This window comes from Nicotiana tabacum, chromosome 1, assembly GCF_000715075.1.
Source record: "Nicotiana tabacum cultivar K326 chromosome 1, ASM71507v2, whole genome shotgun sequence".
NCBI lineage: Eukaryota > Viridiplantae > Streptophyta > Magnoliopsida > Solanales > Solanaceae > Nicotiana > Nicotiana tabacum.
The window spans coordinates 186,718,424-186,742,025 of NC_134080.1; the positions used below are offsets into that span (position 1 = coordinate 186,718,424).

At 35.6% G+C, this 23,602-nt stretch overlaps 1 protein-coding gene across 1 annotated transcript; it reads left to right on the plus strand.

Annotated features, from left to right (window-relative positions):
• Positions 1 to 20,193: 20,193 nt before the first annotated feature.
• On the plus strand, positions 20,194 to 21,960 carry LOC107827944 (putative UDP-rhamnose:rhamnosyltransferase 1). The gene has a single exon (XM_016655179.2). The coding sequence runs from the start codon at positions 20,342 to 20,344 to the stop codon at positions 21,770 to 21,772; it is 1,431 nt and encodes a 476-aa protein (XP_016510665.1). The 5' UTR covers positions 20,194 to 20,341; the 3' UTR covers positions 21,773 to 21,960.
• Positions 21,961 to 23,602: the final 1,642 nt, after the last annotated feature.

A 23,602-nucleotide genomic window follows, 5' to 3' on the forward strand; every position in this document is an offset into this window, starting at 1 on the left:
CAACAAAATATTGCACCCTTCGAAGACTTTTGCCCCTGATTTACATAAAGTCAACGCCCGATAAATGTCTGAGAGAATGATTGGGGAAAGGGTGTGACGTTTCTTGGTAGTGAGGACTTGTACGACTCTGGCTATGCGAATATCAATCGTCTGCTCTTTGTTTGGGAAGACCATGATTCCCAAAAAAGCCACCATGAAAGCAAAACGACGGTGAATCTGCCAGGTGTCCTTGTTTTGTTTGTTAGTAAGGCCCTTTTCATGAATTTCAAATCCATCCGGCTTTCCGAACCTTGAATATAGGAAGTTGAAAGAACAACACCCTTTGACAACGTTGCTTTTTCTGATTTGATTACTGATGTTCAGAAGACCAAAGAATCGATGTACTGAGGGAGCCTTTGGGAATATAAGATTCTGGTTTCTCAAATCTCCGTAAAAACCGGAATATCCAGCTATTTCTTCTAATGTGGGAGTAAGCTCGAAATCAGAGAAGCGAAAGACATTGTGAACAGGGTCCCAAAAAGTCACTAGTGCCGTAATCAAATCATCGCATGGTTTAACTTTCATAATATCTGTGAGAGATCCCAAATACTTAATGAACCATTTCTGACCATCTCTTCCTAACTCATGCCACCACATCTGAAGCCAAAATAGAAACTCATCTACATCTGTGAATGGTGGGTTTTGGATGGTGCTCATTTTGTATCTGCGATTGATTTTAACAAAAATCACGACTCATTTGAAAACAAAAATTCATAAATAAAAAAAAACTTTTTTTTGCAGTTTGTAAGAACAAAACCATTTTTTTTTAAAAAAACGACTTTCCTTTCCTTTTCATAATTTTAAACTATTTTGGAAATTTTCTAAAACAGCCCATTTTTCTTTCTCGGTTCTCACATTGATTTTCTATCCTTTCCTATAAGCTGGTCAACATGCAAATCCAGGCAAATGAATGCACAAGTAACAAATAAGATGCATCAGGATGGTATTTTCATTTCGGGTGCACCTGTCCTAGACAGACCCAACCCCTATGTTGAGTCTCCAAAGTCAAATGCACATGATGCAAACAACGTTCCTACTAGGGATCCGACATGAAGCTGAGTTATTCTAAGTGAAAAAACTGAGGCATACTGTTCTAGACCTGGCTTACCCAAGCGGACAGCTTGAGCCGAAGTGGGGGCAACGTACCGGGAGCACGAAAGTCTACCCGACCTAGTTACTTGTCCCAACTTCGTTCTATTTGGTATGACTTCTAACAGAAAGGTGGGTCACGCGCACGTGTGCACCATAAATTCAGAAGACTTAGAAAGAAGAAGGGTTTCGTTGCAGTTTTATATACACAATTCAGATAATATTAAAGCGGTAAAAAGCAACATTTAGCACATTAAGCATAAACATGTAAAAATCAGATAATAAATAAAGTCAACTATAACAGTTATTCTAAGCTCGAATTCTTGAACCCTGAACCAGAGATTATGGGTTGATGGCATATCCCCAGCAGAGTCGCCAGAACTGTCATACCTCCTTTTTGCTTACACCCCCGGAGAAGGGCATATGTAAAGAGAGTTTTTCCAATCAAAGGACAATCGAAACGGGATTCTTTACTTATTTCAGAGTCGCCACTTGGGAGATTTATGGTGTCCCAAGTCACCGGTTTTAATCCCGAATCGAGGAAAATATGACTTTGTTTAACATTCTGCGAACCAGAAATTCGAGTAAGGAATTCTATTAATCCGGGAGAAGGTGTTAGGCACTCCCGAATTCCGTGGTTCTAGCACGGTCGCTTAACAATTTATATTTGGCCTAATTATCTGACTTACTATATATTTGAACATATTGCATAGTTTTAACTTTTATTACCGCTTTTAGCTAGACTGTTTGTAATTATAGAATTGTCTTGGAACGAATCACGCGTACGTATATTCGTTTTCTTTTTTTTATGTAAAGAATCATGTCACGCGTACATGTACACAATGAGGTTAATAACATTTTAAAAAAATGAATTTGGCCGAAGTTGCGCGTGCTTAAAACAAAACTACGAACACTTGTCATTCTTGTATGATTAAATGGTGAGCTGCGCACCTCGGACTATATGAGATAAATTAATTTAATAACCTCCAAAACTCCCTTTTTATTAAGAAGATTTGCTCGGAGTTGCGCGAACGCATACTCCGAATTGTCTTTAGAAATGTAATTATGTCACGCGAACGTGTCCGCAACTACACTTATAATAATTTAAACGGTCCTATAGATTTTCTACAAACGTTTGTTATTTGTATGTCTATATTAAATATGAAAGCCGTGGGAATTTACTGAATGGTGTGCCTTGATTTCCAGAGGATCAAGATTTATTAAGTGTTGGCCATAGGTTATAGGATTTAAATGTGTGAACGACATGCCTCGAAACTATTCACCTAGAAACATTAATAAGATAATAAAAGATTAATTTGAAACTAAAATTACAACCTTACCGTGCGCACAGTATCCGTAATTCACTTAGGTACCTTAGAGCTTGATAACCATTTACAAGTTTTTTATTCCCTTCCTATGCTTGGGACCAAGTGTATGTGTTTTAAAGCTTGTCAAATGGTTTACGTGTAAAGTTAGGAGAAAATTAGCTGATAAGCAAACCATTTTTACATAAAAACCACTACTCTACTTGGAGCAAACTCCACTTTGTATATCTTTTACTTAAAATACCGAAATCAGTATCCATAGGTCCCATCCTCTTATATACAACCATTTTTAGTCCAAAGTCCTAATTATTCTGTTAATTCGATTATGATGATTGAGTTTTAGACGGACAAAACCAAACCAATTATTATTTAGACTTATGCAAACTATTTATAAATACTAAATCTATACCTTGTAATGATGTTGACATTATTTTTATTATTATTTTTTATAAGAAATGGGCTAATTGCACTCCTAAAGTAAAATAGGCCGTTTATCATTAATAAAGAAAACTGATTTATAAAATGGTTTAATAGACAAATTTATATTACATATGCCGCAAATACACATCTGAATCTTTCGGAATGCTCCAATACCTTAAGCATAACGGATTATATCATTTTACCTCCAACTTATGGTTATCCCCATAGTTGTTATCATACTATATTACATACAAACAAGAACACTTACATCAACTAAAATTAAACAAAAATCTGATGCTTGACGAAATATACTAGTATGGTTTCTTGATATTTCTATACTACCCTGTACTTAGCTAACAAGGTTTAAACACAAAATTTAATTAATGGTCAACTTTCTACCAAGTTCCCCATCTCGACAATTCGAAGATAAATATTACCACTAAGCTTCATAAATAAATAAAATTACTGTAGAGCTTATACTAATTTCAAAAGTGGCCAATTGGCTAATAGCTCCCATGTCAAGTATAAGACTACATTAGCTAACTAAAGAAACTGAAACTTAAACTAATAGATTTACATGGGTAGAGGACATATTTGGAATTCCGGATTTCATTTCCTTGCAGTATCAAAACTTTGTATGATATAAGTCTAAAGCATATACCTGGAAATGAAAGTCAAAAGGATGTAAGATCAATAAGAATAACAACAGCTATCACCAGCATCAACAAACAGCCCCAGTCAAACGATATTTTGCAAAACGTTAAACCAGATTTGAAGACCAATTCTAAACCTTTCTCCCTCAGGTGAGTTAAAATTATTTCAGAAGATTAAAACAATTTTCAGTCAGTAAAACTTCAGTAGAACAGCAGAATTGTTCTTCCTGTGTGTATATCCGTGTCTGTCCTAGCCCTCAATTTTCAGAATCTTATGGGTTTTAAATCTCTTTCTCCTAATAAATTCTCTTAAGCTCTCTCTCTCTTTTTTCAGAATCTGTCCCTTTTTCAGAATCTCTCTCTCAACTCTAGAATCTCGTCCCTTTCTTAATCAGTCCCCAACCCCCTTTTATACAAATTGACTCCTTCCTTTGCTACTGCCCGACCCCCCCCCCCCCCTCTTTCATTTTAAAAACAGATTTTCCACTAAAATCTGATTTCCTTCGCTTTTAATCCCACTAAAGCCAACTTTTTAATTATTAGCACCCTCATTCCCTTTTGTTCCCCATTAGTGCATTAATTAATACCCCATTGACAAAGCACTAACAATAAAGTATTATCCTAACTGTTTTATTCCCAAATCACCCCTGAAATTCCCTTAATATTACTGCCCTAAACCAATCTGTTCAAACTTAACAATTATCTAAAATTAATCTAATTAACAGCTATAACCAACTCCTAAGATTTTAAGGCAGAAAATACCTTAAATACAAAGATTCCCATGATTCAGAACAATGTGTACAATCAAACAGAACTTTAACTAATCAGACAATTAACAATCAAAATTAAAACCATACAGAATGCCAAAAATGATTCAAACTTATACGAACGAACTAATCAATGAAGCTTAATTAGTTGATTACGTATTACAACTGACACTGAGCAAATCAGCAACAAAGAAATAGGCAATTCAAATAATTTCAGTGTTATTGCCAGAATCATGGATTAAATGGAAACTAACTAATCGACGCAACTTATTAATCGATCACATACATAATAATTACAGCAATCATAAACAAATGACAGATTTGGACCAAATAAAAAGGTCTATTGAGATGAGAGGACGAACTAACAGCAGGGGAAATCAATAAAACTGAACTAAGCAGACACATAGATAGAAAATCATAAATATAGAATAAAGGAAAAAGAAAAATACCTCAGAACCTCAGAATTATACGGACCCAGGCTCGAACTCAGACCTAAGCACTTTGAGGTCGAACAGACTTTAATCGAAGTATTCTCAATCTATTAGACCCCAATCTTTCATTTAATTTGGACAAATTCCACAATTTGGAATTTTAGGGTTCTGTTTTTTTTAGATTTAGGGCTCGAGTGTTTCTAGCCATATTCAAAAGGAACCATTGGTGTTTCAGGGGTGAAGGAAGCCTGGGGGTCACCTGGTATGAATTTGGGACGGATATGGGTAAGTTCATGTTTGGCTCGAATCTTCAAATGAAGATTCGAGAAGCTTTGAGATGATTCGAGCCAAACGGTTTGAGGATCTGTGTTGGGGTGGCTAGAAGGTCATTGGGTGTTAGTTTGGTGATCATCGGAGATGGTTGGGTTTTTAGGCCAACCTTCGATTTAAGATTCGAAGAGTTGGGGCCTGATTCGAGGGGAGTTATGGTGATGGTTGGAAAGAGGAGGTCGAGGTGATTCAGGGGTGTTAAGGTGGTGACCGGCGGCGTCGTTGCCGCCGGGTTTCAGGTGAGAGGGAACTAGGGCAGCTAGGGTTTGGGGGGGTGTCGTCTTAGAGACGATGATGAACAGGAGAGGGAGGGGGGGTGTTTGGTTAGGGGGCTGGGGTATGAATTTAGTTTATATAGGGGAGGGGTGGTCTAATCTTGACCGTTGGATCAGGTAAGATCTATGGCCTGGATCAATTCATTTAACTACACGGTGTCGTTTGGTTTAGGTTGGGGAATGGGTCGGTCTCAGACGGGAGTGGGTCGGGTCATGGGGGAAGGCCTGGGAACCATCAGATCAAAAACAATGAACGGTCCCGATTAAATATAATCATACAACGTCGTTTGGTTTAATGAAAGAACTGAACTGGACCGTTGGATCTATTTGATCAACGGTCCAGATGAACAATGTCAATACAACGTCGTTTGGTTGTCTTGAGATTACCTGGACGGGCACCATCAAAACGACGTAGCTCTTGCCCTATACTACGTCGTTTGATGTTTTTTTTTGGGTTGACAGATCTGGGCCGAGTAGGAGGTGCAACCTTTGGGCCTAACTTTCTTTTAAAAACTGGCCCAGTCCGAATCTTTCTTCATTTTTGAACTCTTTTCCTTTTTCTTCTTTAATTTTCTAATTTAAACACAATTCCTAATTAATTGTAAAATCTAAATACAACTACAAATATTAATTAACACTTACAACAATTAACACACAAAACAAAACAAAAATGAAATCACACAATGGCACATTTAAATGACAAAATTACAACAATTACATATTTTTGTGATTTTTCTTCTTTTAAAACCCAATTATGGTTTAATTAATTCCTATTTGTAAGAAGCAAAAATACTAAGTGCACAGGCCACATATTTTTTATTATTTCAATTAATTATAAGAGGATAACCATTTACTGATAAAACACAAATAATTACTCAAAAATGCCACGCAAAATCCTAAAAATTGTACACCAAGAAAATGGAGGTTTTATTTTTTTTATTTCTTTTGGAGTAGTTTTGTGAAGCAAAAATCACGTGCTCATAACTGTTTCATTAGCATTCTCAGTGAGAACTCATAAGAGGACTTGGTCTCTCTATAGTTTGGTGGACTCATATAAACTATCACCTTCTCTCTCTAGTTTTCTAGAGAGAAGGCATAGAAAGACAATTGAGAGTTCATACCTGGTCAAACTTCACTTTATTTGACACTCGATAAATGAGATGTGTCATCTAAATTAAAATGGATGGAGTAATATTTATTGAAATTCAGTGATTTTTCAAACATTTATTCATATTTGTGTCAAATATATTCGTTTGAACTCGTAGCTAATAAATTACATCCACCATTTATGGTAATCTATGCACCAAGTGCAAGGACACGTACGAGTATGTAGTACTTCACATTATGATTGTCCAACGGGACGGGACAAAATTAACAGGATGGGACGGGACGACATTTAAGCGGGACGGTGGCGGGACAGGACGAAACAGGACGGGACAAACGGGACGAAACGGTTGCCCCATCCCGTCCTGATAACAAACGGGACGGGACGGGTTCGTGGGCCTTAAGTGTATTTTTTAAAAACAAAACGTCTAGTTTTTTGAAAATTACTATATTTTTAAAGTTTGCAACGGTTAGATTTTTGACTTATTTAATAAACTTAAATGTTATTATGTTAAAACGAAAATTAGAAAACTAAGTAAAGAATTATAAAATATTAAAACAAAAAACTTTTAATGAAATATTCTAGTAATTGTAAATTTATAATAGTGTTATAATTTATTTAATATAATTTCAAAGTATTAACTATTAAGTAACTAAGACAATTCATAAAAAAAAAAACAATTCAACGCTTAGAGCCTTTTATTTTATTAATGGAACTTTCAAATCTCAAATACAAATATAATTCTTTTGAAGAGCACCTAATCTACGCAGCTACCTTCTAGGAAGGGTTCTGTTTGAACTAGGCCTCTTCGTAGCCAATTACAAATTATCATACTAATATTTGTAAGGTCCTATATTGCTTCTTTGTAACTTATCAATAATATCTCTCGAACATTGTTTTGGAATTGGCAGTGTTGATTGATGTTCTATGAGCTCCATGCCGTCATCGGTTCCAGTCTCATTGTATTTTTCTTCTTCCCTAGTGTTTAATTTTTCGAAACCAAGATTTCTTCTTTCTGCATTAATCCAATCTCTAAATAATACGGAAATCTCTAGGTTGTCCTCTGCTAATGAATGTCTATGATCTCTGATTTGAAATATTGTTGCGCTAAAAGCATTCTCCAGTGCTAAGAATCAAGTTCATCATCAATAGAGGAATTAAAACATGTTATATCATCCATATCTTCCCATAAGAATTTCTACTCTAGACTTAGAAGTAGAAGGAGTAATTTCACCACTTGTTGTTTCTATACATTTATATTTATCAAACATTGATCTAGATTCTAGCATAAGAATATATGTTAGCTTGGAAGCCTTCGAGAGATGGTTGTTCATATTCTTGAATTGCTAAATTTTGATAAATTTTACGAACAAGTCCTTTTGCACCTCTTAATTTTAAATATGGGTTAAGTATTGTAGAAATTAAATAAACTTGGGGAATAGAGAAAAAATACTTTTTAAAATTTTGCAATCATTTCATTAATGACCGGTGCATAAGTTGGATTTGTTTTATACTAACCAAATACAACAGAAATTCCACAAATATACCATAAAAATTCGCGGGACAGGCGGGATGGGACGGGACAAAACGAGACGAAATGGACGGGACAAACGGGACGAAATGGTCGTCCCGTTCCATCCCGTGTCCCGTTTTACAGTGGCCCATCCCGTTTAACTTGGGGTGGGACGGAACGAGACGGGACACGGAAAGGGACGGACCGGCCCATCCCGTTGGACAGCCTTACTTCACATGCACTAATCTGTGCACTAGTTCACATGCACTAATACGTGATGCCTGTGAACTCCTCTTTTGAGGTCCCCTTATATGTATCTCCTCTTTTCTTAGTTATCAAGTACAATAGCCCACCACCTTTGTGAAGTCTGCGTCAATTATTTAGTACATTGCTACTTTGATAAGGACCTTCATTTCTTTTTCTTCCAAAAATATTGGAAAGAGGTTGGTGGGTATGTAGTTTTTTGTGTATGTGGTTGGTGGACATATAATTGAGTTCTGTTATCAAACTTTCAATACTTTAATAATTCTTATATATTTGTCTTGTACCAAAAATTATTATTTCCTCCGATCTAATTTATGTGAACCTATTGTGCACAAAATTTAAAAAGGAAATAAAGACATTAAAAGTTTGTGGTCTTAAACAAGTCGTAACATTTGTGGGATTATAATTCTTTTGAAGTTTGTCGTGTTATGGCTATAAAAGCTTCTCATTTAGGGTAAAATTGAAAGTTTAAGTTAAATTATTTTTAAATTTAAAGAAGGGTCATTCTTTTTGGAATGGACAAAAAAGAAAATAGGTTTACGTAAACCGGAACGGAGGGAGTATATCAATATTTATTACAAATATTAATTGCTAATAGAATAAAGCCTCTACTTCATAGTCCTTTTTTTGGGTACTAATAGAACTAGTTGTGTATTACCATTCTTCCAAATCAATTCCGAATAACCTGAAAACCAAAACCAACGATTCATATAAGTCATAATACATCACACGGAGCTACTCATGCCCTCAAACAACCGAGCGACGTGCAATTGCTCAAAATAATTGGTCGGATCGTTACAGGGAAGAACAATTGGAAAGGAAAGAACAGAAGAATAATGAAAAAGATTATTAAAGGAAAAACCATACTACTTGATAGAAAAGAAACAAGAATCGGTAATGGATAGAGAGAGCAACTTGCGTTTCCATTTATTTGTTTTTTTTCTCTATTTCTAGCTGTAGTTTCTTCACTTTCTAATTTTCTTTTCTGATCTTTTCTTTTCATTTCATGTTTCATTTATTTGATTAGAAAAAAATTCTATAATTTTAAAAACTTTACTTACTATCTAATAAACAAAAGTTTAAGTACATATAAACATGTATCTAATATATAATTTGACTAAGAGAATCTTGCATATACACAACACACGTAATTAATATATGTCTGTATGTGTGAAAAGTTTCCTTGCGAACTCTTTTCCCTTTGCCTTTATTGAAAGAAAATTTGATAAAATGAGGTTCATCTAAGCTTTTATTCTAAGAGAAAATTGTGTTTGTGATTTCAACTATATATAAATTACTTTTATATATACACGTGATAAATATTAATTTTTTTGTTGTGACTGATAATGTAGAAATATTATTTCTAAACTATTGATGTCTTTATAACCGTGCGAAGCGTGATTAGTTTGTATACAAAATTTCACGTTTATCTCAATTTTGACGTGCACATTTGTTTATTTTACATCTAGCTGATCATGTACTTGTGTTATATTTGCCAGTTGCATTAATTGTTTGAGTTAAGCTACAAAACTTAATTATAATATACAATATAGCGTAAACCAAGATTTCCTATGCATAAATCATAAGTAGTAATTATTTAGTAAGGTCTAGCTATATATTTGATTGTCATTAACGGGTGTTAATTCGGTACGGTTTTGACAATTTTCGATTTAGTTTTTTGGTATGTGCACACGGGAAGGACATTACGTGATGGTCTGCTGACGCAGAGCAGAATGCAACGTGGACATAAATAAGATGACGAATCAGATGATATGGCCCATCACCTTAAAGCGATGATTTAGATGATATGGCCATCACCTTGAACACATGTGGATCTCAATGTTTGACAAATATATGATGGATTTTGAACCAATCGCTTAATATTTTTTAAATTATTTTTAACATTGTAGGATATTTGTAGTGACGATGGTTTTCCAATCGTCATAGTATATTTTCTTCTTTTTTATATATTTTATTCCATGTGAATTTTAAAATTATTAATTTAAGAGCAAACCTAATTAAATTCTGTACCATTAGATTTTCCTCTTTTTGATTTAGTTTGGTCGATTTTGATTGTGTAATAGTGTTTTACATAATTTATGAACACCCCTAACAAGCACAGTGCAACATTCATGCATTAATGTTGTAGTTAAAGATAGATTCAAGACTTAAATTTGATTGGTTCAATTTTTGAAGTCGTAGCACTAAACTTATTATACTTTTGAAATTATGTGTTCAAATTTATAATATTAATTGAAATTCAGTGATCTCTCACACATTTAAGGATGGTAATGGGGCGGGGCGGGTTTGGCAAAACCCACAAAAATTTCAACCCGCCCCACTTAATTTTTTTCCTTTTTTCTCCAATTTTTTCCCAAAAACTGTCTCGCAAGTGATTTGCCCATAAAGGATGAGTTAGAGGTTATTTACCAAGGTAATCTAAAAGAGACATTAACTAGCATAAATAACAAGTGACATTGATTTCAAACCTCGAAGAAACTGTTCACAAGATTTAACAGCAAAATTCAAGAAATTTTCGTCAGAAAAACAAAAACAAAATAAACTATAAGAAAAAAAAAACATCAGATGTTTGTTCCATTTGGATATACTACTAGTTAATATGAGTATTCAAGTTTAGTTGAACTGGATTTCCATTCAACTGCTGAAGGTCCCCCCTCTTTAACTTGCCGAAAATATAGGTATATGTAGAATATTCCAGCATGGAAAAAGTATAAATTAAGAAAACAACAATAAATATTTAAATCATAAGATTCCGTCATAACAAGTGGTAATTAATTAGTGAACTTAGCATGCATTGGAAACTATGATTATTAAATCATTGCTTGTGATCATCAATTTAAGACTTCTCAAGTGGCATATTGGATCACTGGATGGATATCAAGTACGTATAAGATGTGGATTTTGATTATTTAAGTTTATTTTAACCAAAATAACATTGAATGGATATCAAGTACAAAGTTTTCCCGCATTGAACCCGCATTAAACCTGCAATTCGTCCTGCATCGCTTTAAAAAATTTAAAAATTATTTTAACCCGCCCCGCACCCGCATAAGAATAAACCCACCCCGCACCCGCATCAAACAAAACTCGCCCCCCCCCCTCGCACCCGCCCCGCACCATTGTCATCCAACATTTATTTATATTTGTGTCAGATATATTTGCTTGAACTCGATAAATTACATCCACCATTTATGGTAATCTATGCACAAGTGCAAGGACACGTACGAGTGCAAGGATATATGTAGTACTAATCCGTGATGCATGTGAACTCCTCTTTTGAGGTCCCCTCATATGTATCTCCTCTTTTCTAATTGTTATAATGTACAGTAGCTAGTAGGTACTTGTAGTAAAGGAGAGTCCACCACCTTTTGTCAAGTCTGTCAATATTCATTTAGTACATTTGCTGCTTCTGATACGGACCCTCCATTCCTTTTTCTTCCAAAAATATTTTGGAAGGAGGTTGGTGGTCATGTATTAGTTGTTGTGTGTGTGGTTGGTGGGAATATAATTGAGTTCTATAATCAAACTTTCAATACTTGAACCATGAATGGGGAAGGACTATAATAATTCTTATATTTGTCATAACTACCGTTTACTATGTTGTAATTTACGTGAACATAATAAACTATGCATAAAGTTTAAAAACGAAATAAAGATTTTTGAAGTTTGTGGTCCTAAGCAAGCCGTAACATTTGTGTGACTATAATTGTTGTGAAACTTGCGGTGTTAAACATGTCAGAGAATTGGATATAAAAACCTCTCATTAAGGATGTAATTGGAAATTTAAGTTTAATTATTTTCAAATTTAGAGAGGGGTCATTCTTTTCGAATGGACAAAAAAATAGACTCACACAAATTGGAACGAATGCAGTATACAAATTTTTGTTACAACGATTAATTGCTAATAGAATAAAGCCTCTACTTCATAGTCTTTTTTTTTTTTTTGGGGTACTAATAGGACTAGTTGTGTATTATCACAAATTAAAGACCAGTTCATACAACTTCATCCCACAGGAAGTTAAGGATTTCAAGCTTATCCTAATTATTGCAATTATTAGCCGAAATGGTTTAACAAAAGTTTCTCCTATTCTATCTGCTAAAACAGTGGAACTAACAAACAAATGAGGAGCCGAATATATAGTGCACGGCCGGAAGATTATTATTGGTTGCTTGGAACCTTCCTTTGCTAAAAGATGAGCCATTTTGTTCCTTCCTTGAAATTAATCCTGATTAGCGGGTTCCCCAATTGGATTAGTGTTAACAAACTGCAGTCAAACGCAATAGATTCATAAGTGGGAGTTGCATTTTCAAGGAATTGGCCCTAAATTATCTCATTTGTTTTTTGCTTATATTTATCTTCGGACAAACAAAGCAAAAAGTTTGATTCCACATAGACCAATAAGTGAAAAAGAACTTGAATAAAAATCCTGATGAGTTCTTAATCTTCTTTTAAGCTTATTTGTCGAAGCTAAGTTATTTTTAGAGAAAACAATGTCATTCACATAAAGCAGTATTGTGTGGGGACCTAGAAGTTGTGCGAGGAGCTAGAGTGTTGTTGTCTTCTTGTTGGCACGTTTTAATGGTGCTATGTGAGGGGTGTTAACGAAGTTGCAGAAACAAAAAAAAAAACAAAGAAAGAAAAACATTTGAAACTTGTAGCTTAAAAGTAAGTCATAGATGTTTGCATGACTATAAATCATCTCATTAAAGATTAAATAAAGTCAGTAAAAGAAAATTCAAAATATATATATATATATATATATATATATATATATTTTATATATATATATATTTTGAAACATGTCATCCAAATCCATTTTTTTTAAATGTTATGATTTACATGAAACACTCAATATTTCCTACATGAATTTATACATTTAGTAGTAGCCACATTTAGCACAACCCTCTATGCACGAAAATTTTTGGACTAAAACAAGTGTAATTATTGCCACATTTGTTAAAAGTAGTTTTTTCTAAATAAGAAATAACTAGATACTAATTCCAAAATTTATCCTTACTATTCGAATAAATTTTCTAGCTAGGACAAACTTAAAGGGATTGAGAGATCAAAGCATAAAATAGGGAAATCTAATCAAAATACAACTTTAATTATTAATCTTTTTTAGTAGACGTGAAAAAGGTCAAAATGACGGGTAAATAGGACTCATAAGAGTATATAATAATAGTAACAATTTTATGTGTTTTAGCCACATAAATTGTTGTTGTCTTATATATGTCCCTTTTACAGCAGCTAGCAAGAACCATGACTTCATACATGTGTATCATGTATAAACTTTGTAATGGACGGATCACTGCAAGCTAAGATACTGACAAAGGTAATTATTTTGGTACTGTTTTTAGCGCAACCTTGGAGGTATTTGGTCAATTTGGTCGCTAGCTCTCACATAGCACTAACTCCATTAGTATACTGTATTTGTAAAATAATTCTGGAAATATAAATGAATATAAATAAAAATGAACATAAACAGAAATAACAGAAAATCAATTCGAGCCCACTGAATTCACAGTGTTTCCTTAAGGAATTCAATCCCCTCCTAGTACCCAAGGTTATGGATTATTTCTTCCCAGGATAGAACGAATTACACACTGGTGTAGTGGTACTTCAAACCCCAGTATTTCAGCGAACACAAAGTTCGGTAGCAAATCACACTTACTATTGCTTTGTTTGATGCTAAAAGTATGCAGAAGAAGGAGGAGAAAGTCAGAAAATCGTAGTGAAATTCTGAGCAGAATAGTGTTGTATTTATAGCCAAAGTTGGGCTGAAATCTGAAGAGGTGCAACTCTTAAGAATGGTTGTTTCTGCAAAACGGCCACAACATAAATGTCATTACATAAATGGCTATTTACTCAACAATAAAGAGGGAAAATTGAAGAGGGTAGTTAATTTTCTGTTACCAAAGCAGAAAAACGGACAGAAAAACGGATTGGATTTAATATTAATATTCTGTTATTAAAATAAATATTTAATAATATTTCTGTTAATATTTTACTATTAACAAATAAATTTGGTCCAAAAAGTTAATCAATCAATCATTTGACCAAATCCAAATCCAAATCCAAATCCGAATCCGAATCTGAATCCTCATCCGAAGCCGAAGCCGAGCCGAGCGAGCGACGACGATGACGGCGCGAGGCTTGCCTTCTTCTCAACTCTTTAAGAGCTATAAGAACAGCAATTGCTTATATACCCATAAAAAACCTCTTCCTCTTCCAATATGGGACAATGTCCATTTACCAACGGGGGAAACTTAAAATTTCACTCAAAAATTTCATTTCCCTCCATTTCCCATGCACCCTCTTTTAAGTATTTAATATACTAATTAAATACATAAAAAACCCAACAATCCCCCATATGAATGGGGAGTGGCTATATCACGGAAGTATGCATGAAAAACTGTGTGATTCGCAAGTAAGGATTAATTGCATCTGGATAAGTAGGTTTCCCTTTGAACTTTCCGTAGTGAACTTATGTCGGATATACTCGATCAATCGGTAGATTTGATATCTTTGAACCGTCGAACTTTGGTGTATACCTAGACAGCCACAAGTCACACAACCAACCCTTAACCGTCTTTGGTTCTCATTGTTGTGTTCGTTTCAACCATGAACACCGCCTAGTTTCATAAGTGCGTAGAGAACTGGCCTTACAAAGTTCTCCTTGAAGTGGCAAACACTTCACACTTACATAGGTGATTCCTAAACGTGTCATCTCGTAGATACACTATTTGATGTACCCCGTATCAAAATTAGAAATCATTAAAAAGTCTTAATGTTTTATCCTTGGTACTGAACATTGTCTCATCACGAGAATGGACCAAAAGTTTATTTGACAATGTTGAATAGTCATTAATGAATTTATTTGATCTCCTTGAACCTAGATCTTGGGATCTTCAGTCTTCTAGGTAGAGTTACCGCCACTATGACTTGTTCTCGGCCACAGTCCCATTCCCCTTGATGTTTTTTCAACTACCTCTCTAGTTAGACCTTTTGTAAGTGGATCCGACACATTATCACTTGACTTTACATAATCAATTGTGATAATTCCTCTAGAGAGTAATTGTCTAACGGTTTTATGTCTTCGTCGTATATGACGAGATTTACCGTTATACATAACGCTCCCAGCCCTTCCAATTGCTGCTTGACTATCACAATGTATGCATATTGGTGCCAACAGTTTGGGCCAAAATGGAATATCTTCCAAGAAATTCCTGAGCCATTCAACTTCTTCACCGGCTTTATCCAAGGCTATGAACTTAGCCTCCATTGTAGAGCGGGCAATACAAGTTTGTTTGGACGACTTCTATGATACTGATCATCCACCAATAGTGAATACATATCCACTTGTGGACTTGGAATCAGTTGGTCCGATGATCCAATTTGTATCACAGTATCCCTCAATGACCGTGGGATATTTACTGTAGTACAAAGCAAAGTCCTGGGTATGTACTAAATACCCCAAAACCCGTTTCATGGCCATCCAATGAGATTGACCTGGATTGCTCGTATATCGACTCAATTTACTTATAGCACAAGCTATATCTAGTCGTGTACAATTCATGATGTACATTAAGTATCCCAGCACACGAGCATAATCCAATTGTGATATGTTTTGGCCTTTGTTCTTTGCTAATGCAAGATTCATGTCAATTGGAGTCTTTGCAACTTTACTACCCCAGTGCTTGAATTTTTCAAGTACTGTCTTAATATAATGAGATTGTGACAATGCCAGACCTTGAGAAGTCTTATGGATCTTAATTCCCAGAATTAAATCAGCAACTCCCAAGTTTTTCATATCAAACTTGCTACTTAGCATACGCTTAGTAGCATTTATGTTGGCAATGTCATTACTCAATATGAGCATATCATCCACATATAAGCAAACAATAACTATGTGATTTGGAACATTTTTAATGTACACACATTTATCGCATTCATTTATCTTAAACCCATTTGACAATATTGTTTGGACAAATTTTGCATGCCATTGTTTGGGTGCTTGTTTTAGTCCGTAAAGGGACTTAATAAGTCTACATACCTTTTTTTCTTTACCTGGAACCACAAACCCTTCAGGTTATTCCATGTAGATTTCTTCCTCCAACTCTCCATTTAAGAAGGTCGTCTAAACATCCATTTCATGAATTTCAAGACCATAAACTGCAGCTAACGCTACTAACGTTCGTATGGACGTAATTCTTGTAATTGGAGAGTATGTATCAAAATAGTCAAGACGTTCTGTTGTCTATACCCTTTGACCACAAGTCTTGCCTTATACTTGTCAATAGTGTCATCATCTTTTATTTTCCTCTTAAAGATCCATTTAGAACCCAACGGTTTATTTCCAGGAGGAAGATCAACCAATTCTCAAGTCTGGTTGTTCAGTATGGATTCTATTTCACTATTGACTGCCTCTTTCCATAACAATGATTCCGAAGAAGATATAGCTTCTTTAAATGTTTGAGGCTCATTTTCCAATAAGAAAGTCACAAAATCCGGTCCAAATGAAGTAGACGTTGTTTGACGTTTACTACGTCTTGGATCCTCCTGGTTAAGTGTAGTTTCTTTTGTTTCTTCCTGAGGTCGTTTAGATCCTTCACCAATCGACTCACATTCCTTTTTATACGGATATATATTTTCAAAGAACTCAGCATTTTCTGATTTTATAACCGTATAATTATGAATGTTGGGATTTTCTAATTTATGAACCAGAAATCGGTATGCTTTACTATTAGTCGCATATCCTATAAAAAAACAATCAACGATTTTTGGTCCTATTTTTACCCTTTTGGGTTTAGGAACTTGCACTTTTGCCAAACACCCCCACACTTTAAAATAATTCAAGTTGGGCTTCTTTCCTTTCCATTTTTCATATGGAATGAATTGTGTTTTGCTATGGGGTACTCAATTTAGTATTCGGCTAGACGTAAGAATGGCTTCCCCCCACAAGTTCTGTGGTAAACATCAATAATGCGTTCATCATCTCCTTTACTGAACGATTCTTTCTTTCTGCAATCCCATTGGATTGTGCCGTGTAAGGGGCCGTTGTTTAATGAATAATTCCATATTCTAAACATATTTGTTCAAAAGGAGATTCATATTCACCACCCCTATCACTTCTTATCATTTTGATTTCTTATTAAGTTGCGTTTCAACTTCATTTTTGTATTGCTTAAATGCGTCTATTGCTTCATCTTTACTATTAAGTAAGTAAACATAGCAATATCGAGTACTATCATCAATAAAAGTTATGAAATACTTCTTTTCATCGCGAGATGGTATTGACTCGATGTCACAAAAATCTGTGTGAATTAAGTCTAAAGGATTTGAATTCCTTTCAACTGACTTATAAGGATGTTTAACATACTTAGATGCCACACATACTTGACATTTCGATTTGTCACATTCAAACTTAGGCAATACTTTCAAATTAATCATTTTTCGTAAGGTTTTATAATTGACATGACCCAAACGTATATGCCATAATTCATTTGACTCAAGTAAGTAAGACGAAACTGAAATTTTATTATTATTTTCAACAACCATTACATTCAGTTTGAAAAGGCCCTCAGTGAGGTAACATTTTCCTATAAATATTTCATTCTTAGTTATTACAACCTTATTGGAAACAAAAACACATTTAAAACCATTCTTAACAAGAAGTCCAGTAGAGACTAAATTCTTCCTAATCTCGGGAATATGAATGACCTTGTTTAAAGTCACCACTTTGCCGGAAGTCATTTTGAGAAATATCTTCCCACATCCTTCAATCTTGGCCTTTGCAGCATTTCCCATAGAAATTGTCTCATCGGGTTCAATAGGAGCATAAGTAGCAAAAGCTTCTTTAACAGCACAAACATGGCGAGTGGCTCCAGAATCAATCCACCACTCTTTAGGATTAAGCACTAAGTTGCATTCGGAAAGCATGGCACATAAGTCATCAACATTATCATGCTTTTCAATCATGTTTGCTTGACCCTTTTTTTTGTCTTTCTTCGAAGCACGGCACTCCGTAGATTTGTGTTCGGTTTTTCCACAGTTGTAGCAGTTTCCACTAAACCGCTTCTTGCTTGGGTTGTATTTCTGTCCAGAAGCCTTCTTCCTCTTTTTGTTCTCTTCAATAATATTTGCTCCCATTATTGTTGAGTTCCCACGACCTCTCTTTTCAGTAGCTTTGATGTGATCTTCGATTCTCAAACGAACAATGAGATCTTCAAGGGACATCTCCTTGCGTTTGTGTTTCAAGTAGTTTTTGAAGTCCTTCGACAAAAGAGGCAACTTCTCAATCATTGTTACTACTTGGAATGTTTCATTGATGACAAGACCTTCAATGAAATTTCTGTTAGTAAAAATACTAAGATTACTACTTTCAACATCAATATTAATTTGATTTATACCTTTAGCAAAGAGATCGTGAATAATTACTTGCAATTCCTGGACTTGGGTAATAACAGACTTGCTATCTACTATTTTGTAGTCCAAAAACTTTGCAGCAACAAACTTCTTCAACCCGGTATCTTCGGTTTTGTATTTCTTTTCAAGTGCAGTCCACAGTTCTTTTGACGTTTCCACGCCACTGTAGACGATATACAAAGCATCCTCCAGCCCGCTTAAAATATAATTCTTGCACAAAAAATCTGAATGTTTCCACGCCTCAATCACGAGAAAGCGTTCATTTTCTAGAGTTTCATCGGACAGCACAGGAACATCTTCCTTGATGAACTTCTGGAGACTTAAAGTAGTTAAGTAGAAGAACATCTTTTGCTTCCAGCGCTTGAAATCAATCCCGAAAAAATTTTCGGGCTTCTCCGCCGGTGCCAATGCTGCCGGTGTTGTTCGGCTCGTTGTGGCATTGGCAGTCACTATCGGAACAGCTTGATTTCCGTTATGATTAGTCATTTCTATAAAAGAATGAGATAAATGTTAAAATCACGTAGATTTTAATCTCCAATAGAGTACAAAACCACAAAGGTTTCCTCTACAGAAATAGTAACTACAAATACAGAAAATATATTAAATTCCTTAAGCTTGTTAGTACACTGTATTTGTAAAATAATTCTGGAAATATAAATGAATATAAACAGAAATGACAGAAAACCAATTTGAGCCCACTGAATTCATAGTGTTTCCTTAAGGAATTTAATCCCCTCCTAGTACCCAAGGTTATGGATTATTTCCTCCCAGGATAGAACGAATTACACACTGGTGTAGTGGTACTTCAAACCCCAGTGTTTCCGCGAACACAAAGTTCGATAGCAAATCACACTTACTATTGCTTTGTTTGATGCTAAAAGTATGTAGAAGAAGGAGGAGAAACTTAGAAAATCGTAGTGAAATTCTGAGCAGAATAGTGTTGTATTTATAGCCAAAGTAGGGCTGAAATCTCAAGAGGTACAACTCTTCAGAATGGTTGTTTATGCAAAATGGCCACAACATAAATGTCATTACATAAATGGCTATTTACTCAACAATAAAGAGGGAAAATAAAAAGAAAAATTGAAGAGGGTAGTTAATTTTCTGTTACCAAAACAGAAAAACAGATTTGATTTAATATTAATATTTAATATTAATATTTTGTTATTAAAACAAATATTTAATAACATTTCTGTTAATATTTTACTATTAACAAATAAATTTGGTCCAAAAAGTTAATCAATCATTCATTTGACCAAATCCAAATCCGAATCCGAATCCGAAGCCGAAGCCGAGCCGAGCGATGACGACGACGCGAGTCTTGCCTTCTTCTCAACTCTTTAAGAGCTAGAAGAAAAGCAATTGCTTATATATACCCATAAAAAACCTCTTCTTCTTCCAATATGGGACAATGTCCATTTACCAATGGGAAAAACTTAAAATTTCACTCAAAAATTTCATTTCCCTCCATTTCTCATTCACCCTCTTTTAAGTATTTAATATATTAATTAAATAAGTAAAAAACCCAACACAGGTCCATATTGAGTATCTTTGGGGATGATTAGCATTTTGGATCAAAAAGAAACGTGTAAAACATTCGACTCCCGACTATCATTATTACTCCACTATTTAGAGCAAAAAGTTTTATTCAGTATAGACCAATAAGAGAAAATAAAGAAAATGAAGAAAGACAATATCCACGTTGTAATGGTGCCATGGTTAGCATTTGGTCACCTGCAGCCATTTTTCCAACTCTCCATAGCCTTAGCCACAGAAAAAGTTCATGTCTCATTCATTTCCACTCCCAAGAACATTAAGAGACTTCCTAAAGTTCCTTCTAACTTAGCACCACTACTAAATCTAGTAGAATTTCCACTGCCATCAGTCAACGGGAGCCCTTTGCCTGCTGATGCTGAGGCTAGTGTAGACGTTTCTGCTGATCAAATGTTGTATTTATACCAAGCTTTTAATCTCCTTCAAGAACCTGTCAAAAACTTCATTGCTGATAAAAAACCTGATTGGGTCATTGCTGATTTTGTCCCCGATTGGGTGGCTGATATCGCTCGTGAACTTAACATTCCCCTCCTTAAATTCAGTGTCTTCACTGCTTCTTCACGGGTCTTTTTCGGGCCCCCAAAACCTAGACCCCGGCCCGGTCAAGTTAAAAATGGATCAAAGCCATTGCATGAACTTTTGACATCACCACCACCATGGGTGGATTTCCCGTCGATGGTTGCTTTCCGGAAATATGAAGCTCTTGATCTAATTTCTGTCCTAAGTGCAGAGAATGAATCGCGCGAAACTTTACTGGGACATGATGCCGTAATAGAAGGCGCATGTAGAGCTGTGGCTATACGTACTTGCATAGAATTTGAAGGTGATTACTTGGATACATATAAAAAAGTCGCAGGTAAGCCAGTGATTCCGATCGGTTTGCTACCACCGGAAGAACTACCGGGGAACGAAAGAACTCTTTCTTTTCATCCAAACTGGCAGAAGATCTTCAAATGGCTTGATGAACAAAAGCCAAGGTCGGTTGTGTTCGTGGGATTCGGAAGTGAATGTAAACTTAGCAAGAATCAAGTATATGAAATAGCAAACGGAGTAAAACTCTCAGGACTACCGTTTTTTTGGATACTACAGAAGCCCAGTTGGGCTTTGAACGACATTGATGCTTTGCCATCAGGTTTTTGCGCCTCAACGGAGGGGAGAGGGTTGGTGCACATTGGCTGGGCACCACAGAAGGAAATTCTTGCACATCCGTCCATTGGAGGATCCCTCTTTCATGGAGGATGGGGATCAACTATTGAAACTTTACGGTCTGGTCATGTTCTTGTGGTGTTGCCTTTTGTTTTTGACCAGGGATTGAATGCAAGATTGCTTGTAGAAAAAGGTGTGGCGATTGAAGTGAAGAGGAACGAAGAAGATGGATCATTTAGTGGAAATGACATAGCAACGTCATTAAGAGAAGCAATGGTTTCAGAGGATGGGGAAGAGCTTAGAGCTCGAGCAGGAAAAGCTGCTGGCATTTTTGGAGACCAGAATCTTCATGACTCCTATGTCAAAAACTTTGTTGAGTATATGAGAAGTAACGGTGAGATGAAGGTTTAGTCATCAACCAGAAAATTAGAAACAATATGATTATGTGCTCAATGTATCAATCCAATAATATTTTTCCTACTTTGTACGCATTGAAATAATCGACAACTATGTATCCGAAAAAAAAACTATGTATGACGTGGCGGATTAGACTGCCAAGATGCGATGGGTTGCTATAATTAAATGCACTGTTAAAATGATAGATTCTTCTTGTACTTCCTAGTATAAGTGATTAACTTTGCCTCTTTTAATTTGGTCTAATAACATATCTGACAATCAAATATAAAACTTATAATGTGATAGCAGTGTATGCAAACTAATCAGGCAAGTATTTATATGATCACACACCCCGGAGTTCCTAGATAAAATAATAAGGGCGTATATTTGGTTTGAAGGATTTTAGTAAAAATAATCATGATACAAAAACCTGCATTTACCATAGTGAAGGCATATTATAATAGTGATTTTTGTAAACAAAAGTTATTTGCAGCATTCCTTTGCAATGCTCAAGTCATATATACAATGCCTAATTGTATACGTTAAAATCGGAGGGTCCAATTCTCTATCGTTATAATATCTCGAAGGCTCGAAATAACGGTCGAGTTTCATCCCTCGAGGATCATCAACACTCGACCTCGAAACTGTATGGGACCGACGGTTACAGAAAGAGAGTGGGGAGTTCCCAAGGCGTGAAGCTAGAGCCGCCAAAACCTATCAGGCTAGTCTGAGCCCGTATCGTAGCATTAACTAAGTGTCTCATCCACATATCTTTGTAATAAATGCACTGGTACAGTGTTGGGATTCCCCTCTTATATAAAGGGGATCCTTGTCACTTTGTAAATATCTGTTGCTCAATACAAAAGACTCAAGAACATTCTCTCTGCTCTCTAACATATTCTCTTGATTTTATTACTTCATTCATTGCTCATATTTATTGTGTTCTACTTAATGCCCATAATTTATTGCTTATTATTGGCCATAAAGAGCCGTCATTGATTTATTTGTAACTGTTAGTCTCCACCGGCCACCCTTGATAGCTCACAGCCGAGCATCGGATTCGACCTTGAGGCCCCCGAATAGGCGAGCTCGAGGCCCCGATCGACAGCGCTTCGGTTTGATTAACTTCTCGTTCTTGTGCTCTTATCTCGCTTCTAAGTCTTTCACATAGCATCAACTACCTAACAACTAGCATAAAAATAGATCACGTATTTTTAGAACCACTAAATCAAATTTAATTTTTATTACCATTTTTACGGTAAACACTAATAATTAGTGAGTTTGGACTATAAAAAGAATCTTGGATTGTGCGTATAATAGGTTGCATCGACCCAGTGTCGCCAGCCCACATATATAAAAGGTTGCATCGACCCAAGGCATAAGAGCCACTGTCGCTAGCCCACAAACATAAAAGGTCGTACCGACCCAACGCGTAAGAGCCTAAGGGCCAACTTTCAATTCAAAAACTTGAGGGTCGAATGAGCTCGAGTCAAAACCCGATTCGGAGACTGAACCCAAAATAGTTAACTGATATGCCTGAGAACAAAAGCGTAAGAGCTCAAACGCCAGCTTCCACTAAAAGGTCGCATCGACGAAGAGCGTAAGAGCCACTGTCGCCAACCTAAAAATAAACAACTTGAGGGTCAAATAAGCTTGAGTCAATGCCCGACTCGGGGACTGAGCCCAAAAAAGTTGACCTAAATATGCCTAAGAGCAAAAGCGCGTAAGAGCCTATGAGCCAGCCCAATAAGCCTCAAGGCCATACCGAGAATCTAAGGATTCCCCTCGACCCAAAGACCAGTTCATATGGCTAAAATCAAGGCAAAAAGAAATGCATGAGAAACA

Excerpts from the sequence above, each read along its gene's own strand:
- LOC107827944 (XM_016655179.2), top strand. The coding sequence starts at position 20,342 with ATGAAGAAAGACAATATCCACGTTGTAATGGTGCCATGGTTAGCATTT.